Source organism: Condylura cristata, unplaced genomic scaffold (genome assembly GCF_000260355.1).
Source record: "Condylura cristata isolate star-nosed mole 26May11 unplaced genomic scaffold, ConCri1.0 scaffold00012, whole genome shotgun sequence".
NCBI lineage: Eukaryota > Metazoa > Chordata > Mammalia > Eulipotyphla > Talpidae > Condylura > Condylura cristata.
The window spans coordinates 51,038,654-51,053,430 of record NW_004567113.1 but is presented as its reverse complement, the minus strand read 5'-3'; the positions used below and the strand labels follow the sequence as shown (position 1 = coordinate 51,053,430).

The 14,777-nt window shown below is 47.6% G+C and overlaps 1 protein-coding gene across 1 annotated transcript in view; it reads right to left on the bottom strand.

The window, feature by feature from the left end:
* The window catches only part of FAM184B (family with sequence similarity 184, member B), a 62,129-nt gene that overhangs the window by 22,003 nt on the left and 25,349 nt on the right, over window positions 1–14,777 (bottom strand). The window contains exons 4-7 of the mRNA XM_012724035.1: window positions 13,490–13,632; window positions 12,668–12,871; window positions 6,806–6,916; window positions 4,188–4,295 (exon numbers count right to left, since the gene is read on the bottom strand). Of these exons, the coding sequence (XP_012579489.1) occupies window positions 4,188–4,295; window positions 6,806–6,916; window positions 12,668–12,871; window positions 13,490–13,632 (566 nt within the window). The remainder of the gene's footprint in view (window positions 1–4,187; window positions 4,296–6,805; window positions 6,917–12,667; window positions 12,872–13,489; window positions 13,633–14,777) is intronic.

The window sequence follows — 14,777 nt, the reverse complement described above, 5'->3', positions numbered from 1 at the left end:
CTCAGTGCTGTGCTTTAACCCACTGTGCTGCCAGGGAGGGCCAGGACACAGTTCGTAATCTCAACAAATCTATGACTCAGCAGTGGGGCCCACCAGAACACCTAAAATTCTAAGCATCCCCTCTCTCTTGTCCACCTTTTTTTTTTTTTTAGTATTTATCTTTACATCTTTCTTCATTTTGTGCATTTTTCCCATCTTGTTGGTAATTCCCATGGACTTCTGGTCCACCTTTTGTGGAGGTGTTTGGATCAAAGGACATCATTCAAAAGGAGTGAGGGTGTGATGTGAATACTTCACAAATGGACTTGACCTTGGAGAGCTATGGTTGATTTCAAGTCCCCCCATACTTCTTTGACTTCTGCCCTCTTCTCTAAGTTCTACTGGTGTAGGCTTTCCAGGTGCTGCTGTCTTGGGGTACTCAGTGAGCACCTCACAGGAGCAATCTGGGCCTCTCTAGGTGTTCCACAGGTTTCCAGCCTGTGGTTCACACTCTTGGCTTTCCTAGCAGGCACTTGAGGCTCTTCCCACATTCTCTAGTGTGAACGTAGCCTGGCTGTAACATGCACACAGAAACTGAACAGTGCGGCTCTCCTGCCACCACCCACTGCAAAGGCGTCCTCCCAGCTCCTGGCAAACAAGCAGCCAGTTATTTTAAACCCGTGCTCACATCAGGCCCTCATCATTCATCTTCCAGGCACTGAATCTGTTCTGGATTATTTCTATTTTAACGGAACACCCACACCCAGGAAATTGCCTGGAAGGGAATATTCAAAGTCATGCTCAAGTTCAGTTGACAACCTTTCAAAGGTAGAATTAAGTACATCTGAAAATAGATCACTAATGCAATGGGGTTTTGCTGAAATGATCACTGTAATAGATACTGTAAGGTCACCTTACATTTATAGAATCTTCATTTTGAAATGTGCCTTCATATGCTCTCTTCCACTCACAACAAGTCTCCTGGCTGCGCAGGGTAAGGGTTACCACTCCCCTTTTCCCACGGGAAGGGAAGCAGTGTAGTCTCACAGTGTATAGCGTGGGCGCTGGCTCCCTACTGTGTGAAAGGGGGTAGTAATAATTACACTTGCTGGTGGGGTGTGAGGCTGTGCAAACCACGAAGTTCTTGGCACTCAGGAATGCAGGGGAATCGGATCTCAGAGAAGTGTTGGACTCCCTGAGGTTCCCGGGCAGGTCTGGCATAAAACTGGGGCAGGTTCCATGCCCTCATTCCAGACAGGAGCTGCTGCCCAGCTCTCTGCTGTCTTTGAGGGCCCCCACAGACCTCGGCCTGGTCCTTAGCTCTCTCCACATGTGGGTGTCCAGGGCAGCCTGCATCGTTCAATGTCGGATGGAACCGGACCCTTCAACTTGCACCACAGGGGGCAGCGGACCCTCTGCAGTCTGGGGACTCGTGGGCCATTGCAGTAGTTGAAGGACTCAGTGGTCATTTCCCTGTGGAGGCCCAGGACTCAGATGACCCTCCAGGTTTGTTTCAGGGACGCTGCCCGGCCAGCCATGCAGGGCTCCTGGGAGCCAGCAGCTCTTCCAGGGCTGGGAGAACTTCAGAGTGCTGGTGTGGTCAGGCCTTTCCCCCACCAGCCTCAGGGATTGTGCCCTGGACCTCTAGCCCACTTTCTCCTCAGCCATGCCCCTTCCTGATGAAGTCAAGTTCAACTTGCAGAATCTCTGAAGGCAGAAATGCCTGCTCTGTGATTTCTGGGGCTTCCTTGAGCAGAAACCTTCACTCACGTATTAGCTGTATGAGAACATTCTGGTGCCATGACAGCATCTGCTACGCAGGCTTTTGCTGGCATTAGATACATGTCCCCCACTCGAGATGGAGCTCTTCAAGAACACTCACAGGACTCAAATACTTGTCGAAGTGAAATGATGTGAATAATAAGCCCACGAATGACTCTGCTCTTTCTTCTGGAGGGTGTGGAAGGGGAGTCTATGGAAACCCCTTGCCTGCCCCCAGTTAGCTGTGACTCAGGCACTGGACAAGTGTTTCAGCAAGTAATTTCCTTTCAGAACAACAAAAATGGAAATGACTTTCTGGAAATCAGTCAATAAAACCACGAACCTAAGAGAATCAAGGACACTGAGCATAAGAGACCAAGACAAAGGTTCCCTAAAGTCACAGCTAGCTTGGGGGTGGGGGAGAGCCACACCTAGCCTGGGCAACATCCTTTCTTCCTGTTCAGGTAGAGGAGTGGGGAGCAAATTCTCAGCTCTTGCTGAGTTACAGCTCTTTCCACTCCTGGACACGTTAGCAGAACTGCTAACTGTCCCCAGGAAAACTCCTGATCTTAGACAAACATACATTTTAGGCTCTGGGATTCAGCAAAATCATCTTTGAGGAAGTGGTCACTGAACACCTGTGTGGTGTCTGTGTCCACCCGCAGATCAGCCATGGGATCCTCCAAGCCCAGCAAAGCACCCTCCTCGTTAGCACTGTCCGCTGCAGCATCCTGCAGGGGGCGCTACATTGGGTGTGCCATGTTCCCCAGACCAGCCCAGGGGCTGCCCTAGGCTCTGTGCCTCTGGGGTGCTGGCAAAACTTCCACTCACTTGTTTGCGACGTAGTTGACATGAGAAAATAGTTGAACTGAGATAGAAGTTTTCTCTGACTGGCCACACTCAAAGTTTTGAGTATGTTGGCAAAGTTGTGGGGGGAAAAACTGGCATTCACAGCTAGTGCCTGTGGGATTAGACTTTGGGACGACATAGGGAGAGGCCAGGTGGCATAGCTAACCCAGTCAAACACACTGCTTGGGGATCCAGCAAATGCTACAATAATGAGTTAGTGCCAACTGGGCATTTCACATGCTGGAGGCTGTTTCGGACTCACACATATATTTATTCATTTAGTCATGACCAAAATCCTCAAACAGGGGGGTGGCATCACCCCCACTTTACAGATGAGGAAGTTCAAGCAAAGAGACTTTAAAGCATTTGTCCAAGATTGTCCAGTCAGTAAGAACCCTGTCACCTCATTCACGGGCGGGCTCACAGAACTCCATGGTATAGTGCTGCCAGCTGATGAATTATCAGGACAGCGAAAAATTGGAAACAATCTAAATATTCATGATAAGGGGGAAAGTTAAGTATTTTACAGTTGTTCTGCACAAGGGAACACTGGAGGATTGTTCTTTTTAAAAAATAAAGTCGATAAGGGCATGTGCCAATGTGTTCCAATCTCCATGCCAAAAACTTTGAGTAAAAGCAGAGTTCAGGAGACAGAGTGTTACATGTGTTTATGTACCATGTAATTCTGACAGGACATACAAGACAAGAACAACTAGACAGGGAACTTGGGGAGGGGAAGTTTCACTGCCTACCTTTACCTACCCTTTGAATTCTGTGCCATGTATGTGGATTATCTATTTGAAAAGAAATTTCGTTTCAAAGATCCAGTTATACCTATAAAGCCATCAGGATAGCTGTATACTGAAAAAAAACATCAGACCTTTAACTAGGGCTCAGCGTCCTCACTGTTTATAAGCTGTATTTTTAATGCACATTTTTTCTCTTGAGCACCTAACTCAGAGGCGGGTACACTGAGCGACTCCACAAACTCCTGTGGACTGACTGAATGAATAATGTGCAAATGGAACTGATATTCATCAGCCTCCTTCCGCAATCCCGTGTAGAAGTGTTGTACCTCCGTCTAAGCCACAGAATGCCAAGGAGTCCAGCAGGCCTGGGGAGCTAAAGAGAGGCAGGAAACAGTTTCTCCCTCAGAGCTCCAAAGGGATACCTGCTGATACCTTGACCTTGGACTCCAGCCTCCACTGGGAGACATACATTTCCGTGGCTCAGGGCACACCCTCGTGACAGTAATCCTAGGACGGACGGGACTAGCGTCTGTGCTGGGGCAGCGTCCTTTGACGCAGCTGCAGAGGTGGGGGGGGTCCTCGCTAGCTGAGAGGCCCTTTACTTGCTGGGCAGGCTTGCTCTTGCAGTGGAAGAGACACAGCCTCGTTCTTTTTCGAGCCACAGGGATAATGTACTCAGAACTACCTTCTTTATGGCTTTTGCAAATGTGCATTTATTTTTTTCCCCAAGCATTTTGGCAGCTCTGAAGGGGGTCATAAAAGAGCTGGTTAATGCCATTGGAGACACCAAAGTGCTGAAGCAGAGAAAAGAAATCCCTTTAATTACTGCAGAAAGAAGCCAGGGGTTACCTGGGTCTCCAACATGCCGCAGAGTCCGCGATCTGGTTCTTGGGGCTGTTCCTGGCCTCTGGGGAAATGGACCTTATTTTGTTGAATAAATTCTTCCAGCCTTAAAACCTGAAACAGAAGAAAAGAACCACTAAGCATGAAATAAAGGGTGTAGCCATCAACCTGGCCACCATTCTCTTCAGTCAATTAGTTCTGGGGAGGGCGCCCCCTGAGACAAACTCCAAACCCACTTCTGGAAAACCATTTCTAATCAGCTGTTTGCTCAGTTTCTACAGAAGATGCGGGCTGGGCAGGGTTGCACTCCCCTTCAATTATTTACATCTGGGTATCGACACAGGTCTGGGGAAGGCACACACTGGTTCCCCACATCCCGAGCCCATTCTGTTTCATGTTTCTTAAAGCTAGTTGTTAAAGAGAGACAATATTTAAGACTTGAGTGGATAACATGAGAGAAAGGTGGCTAGTAGGCATTGTTAACTTGTAATGCTTTAATGAGGACGATGACCATCAGTCAACTGACTATAGAGCATCAGTGAAACACACAGACTTCCTTGCTTTAGACTCTGAAAAGAACAAAGCCAATAGCCATAAGGGTAATGGAGACGTTGTTGACAAGTGTTTTTAGAAAACCTGTAGGCTAGGTGGGAAGGCGGAGGATAGGGGAAAGCGAGGGGTGGATAGTAAGGTAATAAAATATGGTCCCTGCCTTCAAGAAGCTCATGTTAGTATAGCAGGAGGGGAGCGTGGGGAGGAGACAGATATTGGTAACCACAGCAACATCCAGGGGAGTACAGACACCGTGATAAAAGCAGCATGAATGTGTCAGGTGTCGATCTCAGCGTATTAAACCCTTTAAGGTACTACCACGGGGGGAGGCTCTGGGGGTGAGATGGAGCCACATGTGAGTTGCAGGTAGATCCAAGATTTTAGGGGAGGGGTGGGGCCCCATGCAGACTTGGGGTTTAGAACGCTAGTTCTGGAAGTAGCTGGCCGGGGAGAATGTGGAGGCGGGGGATACAGGAGAAGGCGCCTGCAAGATTTTGGATTTCCCAGGAGAGAGCGAGGCCATCCGAATGTGCTTCTATTTGCACAGTGAATGTTGAAGGGAGAAGTAGCTAAAGATTGTGGCATCTTGCTAAGGCTTATGAAATATTCAAGCAAGTCCTGTGTGGTCATTTATGGAGTCTCGATAAACAAGCTTTTGGAAGTCCAGGGGAATCATTTTGAGCGTCTTGACCGAAGCAATGGTGTAACAAGATACGGGGCACGGAGGCTTAGGCAGCAGGCCCCACCGGACCTCGCAACAGATGGAATGTGTGGGTGGACAGGGCAAGGACTTGCGGTCAACAGGGGAGAGTTGGAGAGGCAGATATGGTCAGGGCGGTTCCTCCGTGCCCGGCTGTGGTTGTCAGTGGCGGCTCGATAATGACACCATTACTGCGGAGAAATGCAGGGTGAAGAACAGGCTGAGGCGCTTCGCCCAAGGTCAGCCTCTGGGTCATGCTTCGCCACCTGTAAACACTCAGGTTCTGAATGATGCTGGGTCACCCGTGAGGCAGCAAACTGCAACTGAGTCAGATTCGTGGGGCCTTGAGGGGGGGGGTTAAAGTCATATTACCTGAGTTTGAATCCCAGAACCACTACTTGTTGCCTGTGTGACTTTGAGGAGGTGACTTGCCTTCTCTGTGCCTCGATTTTCTCATTTGTCAAGCAGAGAGATAATCCGAGAAAGGAAAGAGCTAACACGCAAACTGCTTAGACAGTATCTTAAATTCAGCAAGGGGAAGGAGGAAGGGGGGGGAGGAAGGGGGAGGGCGAGAGGGGGAGGAGGGGGGAGGGGCTATCAGGGGTGAAGGGCAGGCTGGACTTTGAGTGGTGCCCTTAATGTGCATACATGTGCTGATTTTCAGCAGTGAGCTTCTGAAACATATAATGTTACAATGCAATGTTATGTCGATAATGAAAGGGAGATTATTTTGTCTATTACTCAAAGAAATAAAAATTAAAGCAAAAAAGAGAGCAGCTTTTCCAGAGCCCAGATCAATGAGCACCACCATCCACCAGCAGACTCCTGCATCTCTTTTACAGTTGTGAGACATTGAGCATCTCTCTCTTTTTTCTTCTTTTTAAGATTTACTTTATTTATTTATTTATCCAAGAACTGGGGTACAGGCCAGAGGTGTGGGGAGTGAGAGGATTCACCAGAGACAGAGTGGGGAGTAGAACAGGCGGATTTACTGAGATATACTGTTGAGGGAGCAGCAGATGGGACAGGAGAGATCTGCTGCACCATGTGGGTCAGCTCCCTGGCCCCCAGATCGAAGTCATGGTGCAGTGGCTGCGGAGAGCTTTGTAGTGCTGAGACTTAACCCCTGCACCACCAGGGAAGGCTAAGTGTCTGTTTTATGTTTCTAGAAACCAGACTCTGCTACTTGCAGTTAAATCTAAGCCTCCTTGAGCAGCTCCCTTCCCGTTGAGCCAAAGTCCTTTCCCTTCCCCTCAGGATGGGCCCGTGAGGCAGTCAGGGCAGGGTCCCGAGAGGCCCAGCATCTCAGTGTGTCAGGCGCCTCCAGGCCCAGAACCACCCCTCCCAGGCTCTACAGTTAATCAGAACCTACCTCAAGCAGAGAATTCTGGAGCTTCGCATTTAGGGCTGTTTTCTCTTCTTCCAGCTGTTTTATTTCATTTTCTGATTTCTTCTTCACCTCCTCCAGCTGCGCTTCCACTTCCTAAGTGACAATGGAAGAGTCAGCTGCACGGCAGGACAAGGACACCTCAACTCTAGTCTCATCCCCAAAGGGTTTCAAAGCAGCTTCAGAGTCATAAAATACTGGAGAATATAACTAGGAAGATGCTAGAAAATCAAAAGGAAACGAGTTAACTTCACACCAGGATGTCTGATTTATGTGGGGGGTGGGTGGAGAGAAGGGGAGAGCCTGACTTTTTTGTAGTACCAAGTAAAAAAGGAGAAGAATCATTACTGCACAAGTTTTCAGTGCCCCATGAGTCAAAAGTCAACCATACGTTCAAATACGGGAACACATTAAAGAGAGAACTACACGTCTCTTATGATTTTTCTCAGTGACATCTTGCTTGTCAGTGATGGCTGCTTCCTGCACAGGTCTTCACTGAGGACTGAAGGGCAGCCAGGGGAGAGCTGGGAGAGGAAGGAGACACGAATAGAGTCTTACCACATTGGGCCTCAGCAACCACACTAATGAAGTTGTGAAGACAAGAGGGGTCTTTGGAGGTTGAAACCAAGGTTGACTTGGTTTGGGATGGAGAAGGAATGAAGCGAAGCAGAGAAATGGGTGACACTATGGTCCCTCAAGAAATGGTGGGTGCTGGGGGCACTGTGGTGCCAACTGAGGCCAGAAAGGAGTGGAGATGTGCCAGGGCCATGGAAGAAGAACGAACAGCCTTGATAACTGACTGAATGCCAGGGATGAGCAAGAAGTCACGTGTGGCTCTGGGGCTTCTGACTTGTGCATCCCAAATGCTGTAACGAAGGGTCACCTGTGACTGACATCTTCTGGCCACTAACATTACCCATTACTCAGCCATTTAAAAGGGAAGAAAGGAGAGGTGTGATTAGATCGGCAGGCCCACACCACCTGGACACTGAGCATAGAGCACCTAGCAGGCCCTTCTGCAGGCCTGGAGTCCATTTCTACAGATGATACACAAGCTATCCTTTTGTCCCAAACAAGTATAGATGTTTTAAACAACCATCAGAACACCATCATCCCCTCAGCAACTGTCCTGATTTTTCACATCATTAATTAGCTTCTCATTCACTGAGGCATTTTTTTTTTAAAGATTTATTTATTTATGCACACAAGAACTGGGACACAGGTGAGAGGGTTCTGCAGAGACAGAGCGGGGAGCAGAATAGGTAGATCTACTAACACACGCTGCTGAGGGGAGCAGTGGGTGGGGGGTCAGGGAGGTCTGCTGCGCCATGTGGGTCACCTCTCTGGCCAGGAATCGAACTCATGCTACAGTGGCTGAGGATAGCCTCATAGTGCTGCACTTTAACTCACTGTTCCACTAGGGAGGGCCCTCACTGAGGGATTTATTGAACAAATGTTTTGCGTAATGTGCTTCCTGATAGACAGTCACTAACTCTGCCGAGGCATGTTCCTGAAACAACACAGTGGAAATGCCCTGCAAGTGATGCTTAACATAAAGTGCAATTTCTGATCGCGCACAGCCTGATTTACTTGGGTTCATATAATCAATCACTGCTTCAGCTGCTGCCTTGACAAATGAGCTACAGTGCAATAATTCCCCCACAGATGGAAAGAACAGATTTCAGCAGTAAGTTTTGGCATTAGGGAGATTCCCTTCAGTACAAAATAATGCGGCTTGCTGTCAGAAAACAAATAATCCTGGGTCACTTGCCGAACACAGACTAGAAGGAAGCATGCCTAAATGCGGCTAAGCCCACAGAAGCTTTGAGGATTCAATAGAAGCTCACATTATTCTAACTCAAGAGGAAAAAACCTCAAAGAACATGAGGATAAAGAAGGAGGTGGATGCTTTCAAATATATAAATCTTATACCTAAGGAGCATGCCATGGGCCATTAATTTATGGAATTCTGAATACTTTCAGGAATTTTATTTTTTTTATAACAGTTTATTTTTACATCATTTTGTACATTTTTTTCCATCTCAATGGTAAGCCCCGCGGGTTTCCCATCTTATTCGCAATTTTTAACTCAGGGAAGAGGGTTTAATCACATCCATTTCCCATGAAGGAAAACCCTAAACAGGTGCTGTCTGATGCTTCCAGTCTACCATTAGCGCTAACTTAGGAGAAGATACAGAATGATTCACACGACAGGAAGAACAAAAGAGCAGCCACGCAAAGTTACCAAGAGAAGATTTCAGTGGTTTTTAAAGGAAAACACATTAACTTTAAAAAAAAAAGATTTATTTATGCATACAGAACTGGGGTACAGGCCAGAGGTACAGAGGTGAGAGGATTCACCAGAGACATAGTGGGGGGCAGAACAGGTAGACTGACAAAGTACATTGCTGAGGGGAGCAGCAGGGAGACAGGAGAGGTCTGCTGGGCCCTGTGGGTCACTCCCTGGCCAGGATCGAACTTGTGCTGAAGCAGCTGCAGCCAGCTTGATAGTGCTGCGCTTTAACCCATTGTGCCACCAGGGAGGACCCAACATTAACTTTTTTCAAGGAGGAAAGTGACTCTTTGGAACATATTTATAGTAAAATTCATGGTGCAGTAAATGATTCCACCAGTTACAAAGCCTAACATGTCACCCAGAGAAACTAGCTCTGAAACTACTCACTACACAGGCTTTTAGATGCCATGAGGGTGGCATCTGAGTCGAGGGCCTGAGTTGGCACTAGGGCAATTCTTCTAAACTCATTCTAGCAAAGCTCAACTATCTACTTTCTACTGCCATAGAAAGAATGAAGCTGGCTTCTAGTCATTTAACTGCTTGCCAAAACCAAATTTACCACTCGTAACAGGAAAATATTAACACTCTATAGGCTTTCAATAAGTTAACATCTTAATGTCCAGCATCTAACCAAAAAATGTGACTTATACCCTAGAGAAAAACCAGTCAACAGAAAAGATCCTAAAATGAGAGATAAGAATGATAAAAGAATAATTAGAAATATCAGGGCAACCCTGGTGGTGCAGGGGTTAAAGTCTCAGTGCTATCAAGCTATGACCAGATAGCTTGAGTTGGATCCGGCCAGGGAGCTGACCCCACAGGGCGCAGCAGACCACGACTGTCCTGCCCACTGCTCCCCTCAGCAGGGGATTTCAGTAGACCCATCTGTTCTGCTCCCCAGTCTGTCTCTGGTGAATCCTCTCACCGCCCCTGCACCTCTGGCCTACACCCCAGTTCTTGTTTGCATAAATAAAAATAAATCTTAAAAAAGAAATATGCACAAGAATTTCGAGGAAAATGTGACATAATGAGATGAGAAAGGGAAGCTGCATTGAGCATCAGGTGGAATTATCTAAAACTGAAAAGTATGATGAAAAAAATGGGCCTTAAAAAGACTGGATGGTGAAAATAATAAGTGAACTTGAAGACACAGCGACAGAGCTATTCAAACTGAAACAGAGAGACAAGGAGGGTGAAAACAGAATTTTGTGGAACAACATGGAAGAGGGGGTGGCAGGAGAGAGAATGGATTTAAATTTCAAACGGGATGAAAACTGAAACCACAGAACCGAGAATGCCAATGAATTCCAAGCAGAAAAACACACAGAAAATTACATCGTGGCATTTCATAACCAAATTGTGAGAATCAATGATAAAGAGAACATCTCAAAGGCATTCGAGAACAAAAGGGACACCTTAAGCACAAGAGAAAAGACCTGCAAGGTCGGCAACTTTCATTATAAGAAATTTCACCACAGTTCTGTCCCTTTTACCCATGGCCTCCCTCCGGGATTGAGGCCTGCAAAGCTCCACCTTCTATCCCAACTTCTACCATCAAGGTGGCCATGAAAGCCACGCGCTGACTGGGTGGCTCCTCACTGTTCTGTTTACAAATTAGTAGAGCGGGAACAGACTGAACCATGGAGGGGCCAGCGGCCTTCACTTTGGCTGCCCAGCACCCATTCCTTCCAGTGTTAGGAAGGAAACTCTCCATCTGATACATCAGAGCCATCCTCGCATCAGGAACCTGAAAATGTGAGATTGACCTTCCCAGAATCCTTTGCAGCTCCGGCATGGGAATGTGACCCAGCTCCACCAATCAGATGCACCCACCCCAGATGCTAAATCAAAAGCTAGTAAAAAGTACCAACAAGCCAGACTGGCAAATTCAGTTTCCAGGGGCAACAGAATTAATCATTCCAGAGCAGTGCTGGCCAAGGAAACTTCTCAATTCAAGGAAAATGTTCTAAAATATAATGTGGGTCTGTGCTGTCCACGCTCAGCACTGTTATCCACGCTCATAGCCACTAGCCACATACAAGGCTAGGGAGCCCTGGATTGTGGCTAGGTCCACGAGCAGCTGAACTTTGAGTTTTATTTAATTTCTTTTAAAATAATTTCAACAGCGTTACCTCTGGTTTACAATTAAACATTATCTAACTGCAATTAATTTAAATGTGGCTAGCCAGGTGTCTAGATGCGGCCACATTAGTGCAGTTCCGGAGGCAATGAGGGGGCCCAGGAAGGTGAAGGCAGCAGTAGAAGCCAAAGGTCTTAGGCTCACAAGTGCTGGGGTGAGGGGGGGGGCAGAGGAGGCTATCCCCATCAGTTTCACATAGATTTGGGACTTTGCTCCTGGCTGGGTATTGGCCAAGTCTGGTTCGTTGGTCTTCCAGAAAGTTACACATTACTCCTTACTGACTTCCTTTTCTGCCTCCACTTCTGAGCAGGGTTGGTCATGCTTGCCACCAAGAATCCAATGTGATACAGATGAGACCTGGACACAGCCACGTCCAGCACCCTCCACAGCGCTCACCCTTGCTGTGTCCAACATGGCAGGTGAGTGCTAATGTTAGATGTGCGTGTGGTCCTGTTTCTGGAGGTTAAGTGATCACAGCTAACCCTGGGCACCAGCAAGCCAGACAGGCCTTCAGTGTTGACTCCAGCCCAGTCCTGCATTCCGTCTTCTTCAGGGTGAGCTGCACTCAGGATGCACCACGTACCCACACCCAAGGGTGCAGCAAGCGGTGCAACCTTAACTCTACAGGGGGAAATGGTGTCTACTTTTAGTCTGGCAACCCAAGAGTTGAGACCTTTTCAAGGCTTGCCCTTCCCCTAATCTGCATGGGCTAATTTATATCATTCATATCCCCTGTTTATAAAAATGGCCAAACATAAAAATAAAAGGCAAAGCAACCGGGAGGAGACCAATGACTTCTCTATGATTTGTTTAATGAGTTGCACGCCCCCCGTTTAAGGTGGAAGTGGGATTTCTGGGCTCAGAGACAGGCTCGGCTGACAAGTTACCACAGTAACCGTCAGCTCCAGTGGAGCAGCTGGCTGGCTGCTGGCACCTGGGGCTGGGGGACACGATGCTCTCCATACAGCAACTTTCCTCCCAACTTCTGGGGGAAACCGTAGGCTCGTGGGCTGTGAGGCTGCAACACACGCTCCCCCTTGCTGTGCCTGGGTCAAATGCCAGGCGCTGGCCACGAAGCTGAGGGCAGCTGCATTGGGATCTGAACCCAGGCTGCCGACCTGTCCGCCTCGCTTTCTTTCTCTCTGGTTTTGCTGAGAAGTGTTGGATTTCCCTACGTTAAATGGCTCTCTGACACAATTCCACCCCTCTCCAGGCACTGATGCCTCACAACTGTCTTAGGGGCCCTGGTTTTCCCCACAAAGACCTGAACTCCCGTGGTCAGTGAACCCGCTGACATCTACAGCCGGCAGGAGCAGGGACACACTCAGGGCTTGAGAAAGGGAGGGAGAGTAAAGGACAGGAAGGAGGTGGAGGGGCAAACCCAGCAGCGCCCAGGGAAGGGGCTGCTCACCTTCTGTAGCTTTTTCCTCTCAGCCTCTACCGAGGAGCGAACCGATTTCATTTCCACCGTGTGCTTCTTGACCAAGTCTTCCAGACGCTTCAGCAGCTGCTCTTTGAGATGTTTCTTCTCCTCTTCTGTCTGGATTTTGATTTTACGAAGATCTTCTTCATATTGTTGCTTCATAGACTCCCCAACACTTGCCTCTTTTTGGCCCTATAAAAAGAAAACGAACCTTGAAAACTGCTAGGGTGTGGCAAGGTGGGGAGCAGAGAACCACTCATCTTTTGGGTACCGTTCTTACATTTTGGCGTTTATATACTGATTTTACTGCATGTATCACAAGGTGTGACAACAGTTACAAAACTATACCCTTGGTATCTGTGGGAGACTTCACTTGAGCCAGGATGGGGAAGAGCACTAACATGTACTCACTATTACAGGATCAGACATTTCAACCCAAAGTATTCTGTAAGGAATGCTTTGTTTGGATTGGAAACGTGTGTGTGTGTGTGTGTGTGTGTGTGTGTGTGTGTGTGTAGGGGTGGGGTTGGGGGGGATGGCAGGCGGGGTTGGAATTCTTAGCAAGTTTCCAGCTTCCCCGGAGCCAGCAATAAGATGGGAGGATTCTGCTATATTCGCAGTCTCCTAGTTTCGAATGGTGAAGTTGGCAGGGAGTTGGCTAAAACTTTGCTCCTGCATCTCCACCCCTGAAAGCATGGGGCCAGTGTGTTCCAAGGAGAGCCTTCTGTGTGGGGGTGGGCCTCAGCCTGAAGCTCCTACCAGGCAAGCCCTCTGTGAGTTCTCCACCCTCAGGCTGGTTCAGATACACACTACCTGTGTTTCTGTGCCTCCTTTCATGCATGGACACTCCTTGGGAAAGTTCTGATCCTGCTGAGGATGGAGACTGCCGGCTTCCAGGTCATTTCCTTCTCCCAGGACTTTATTCTCGGAAATGAGCTCCATCTTCATGTTATCTGCGAGCATAAGCGTTGACATCATTTGCAATGCCCTTGACCTTGGCGTGGTGTCTAAGGCTTTCCACAATTTGGTCCCCATTTTGTAATTCCACTACTTGACCCACTACTTTGCTATGTAATCTTGCGCCCACTGGGGTGCACGCATGATCAAGGTGCCCGTCTTTGCTCCAGCAACAACCTGATTTTAAACAGCTGCCCTGCTCTTCAAATATAACCTTCCTGCCTTCTAAAAATATTTAATATGTCCCTTGATATGTACACATTCAATAGGAAATAGGATAGGAACTTAAAGGATAAGACAAAAAAAAAGAATAGATCTAGAATTGCTCACTTTCTTCCCTTATTCCCTGAGACACTCATGCCCTACTTCTGAGACCACCACTCTACACCTTCCACACACGTCTGGTTCCAGCTCCAACCTCTTCTCCACACCTTTCCAGCCCGTGGTGATTTTTACTTTCCCGAATGCTTTAGTCGCTGCTGCCTGTGACTATGATAGCCACGTGTGCCCTGGGCTGTAAGGTCAGTGTCCCGGAGGGGTTCCTGGAGGCATAAGCCCATGTTGTACCTCCTAATAGCAAGCTGGTCACACTGTATATTCAAGAACTTTCCAAGAAGGGCGCTTCCTAGAGGATATTTTAAAATCCGATGTTCTTAGAGGCAAACACTGCCTCTCTCACCAAGTATTTGCTTGGCTGAACTTTGTCAGCCTCCATGCTTCACCAGTAGTGTGATTCTGGCAATACCTATGTGGCAAAATTATAGGGAAGATCCACTAATGTTATTATGAAATGTTTTTAAAAGAACATATCTATGAATGACTGCACTAAGAAGATGTATAGATACACAAAAGAATAACACACAGCTATAAAATTTAAGATGAAAGTTGCCATCTATATCAACATGGGTGGCCTTGTAGGTGATTATAGGAAGTGAAACGACTGTGGAGAAATACAAATATTGAATGATTCCACTCACACGTGGAGCATAAAAAAATAAACCAAAGCAACAGAAAAAATAAAATGAAACAAACCCTATAAATTTGACTGCAGACTTGAGAATGTCAGAGCGGGAGTGTGTAGGCTGGGAACAAATCGGGGAGAAGCCCAATGGACTGTAGTGAAGAGTCACCGGGGCTTCGA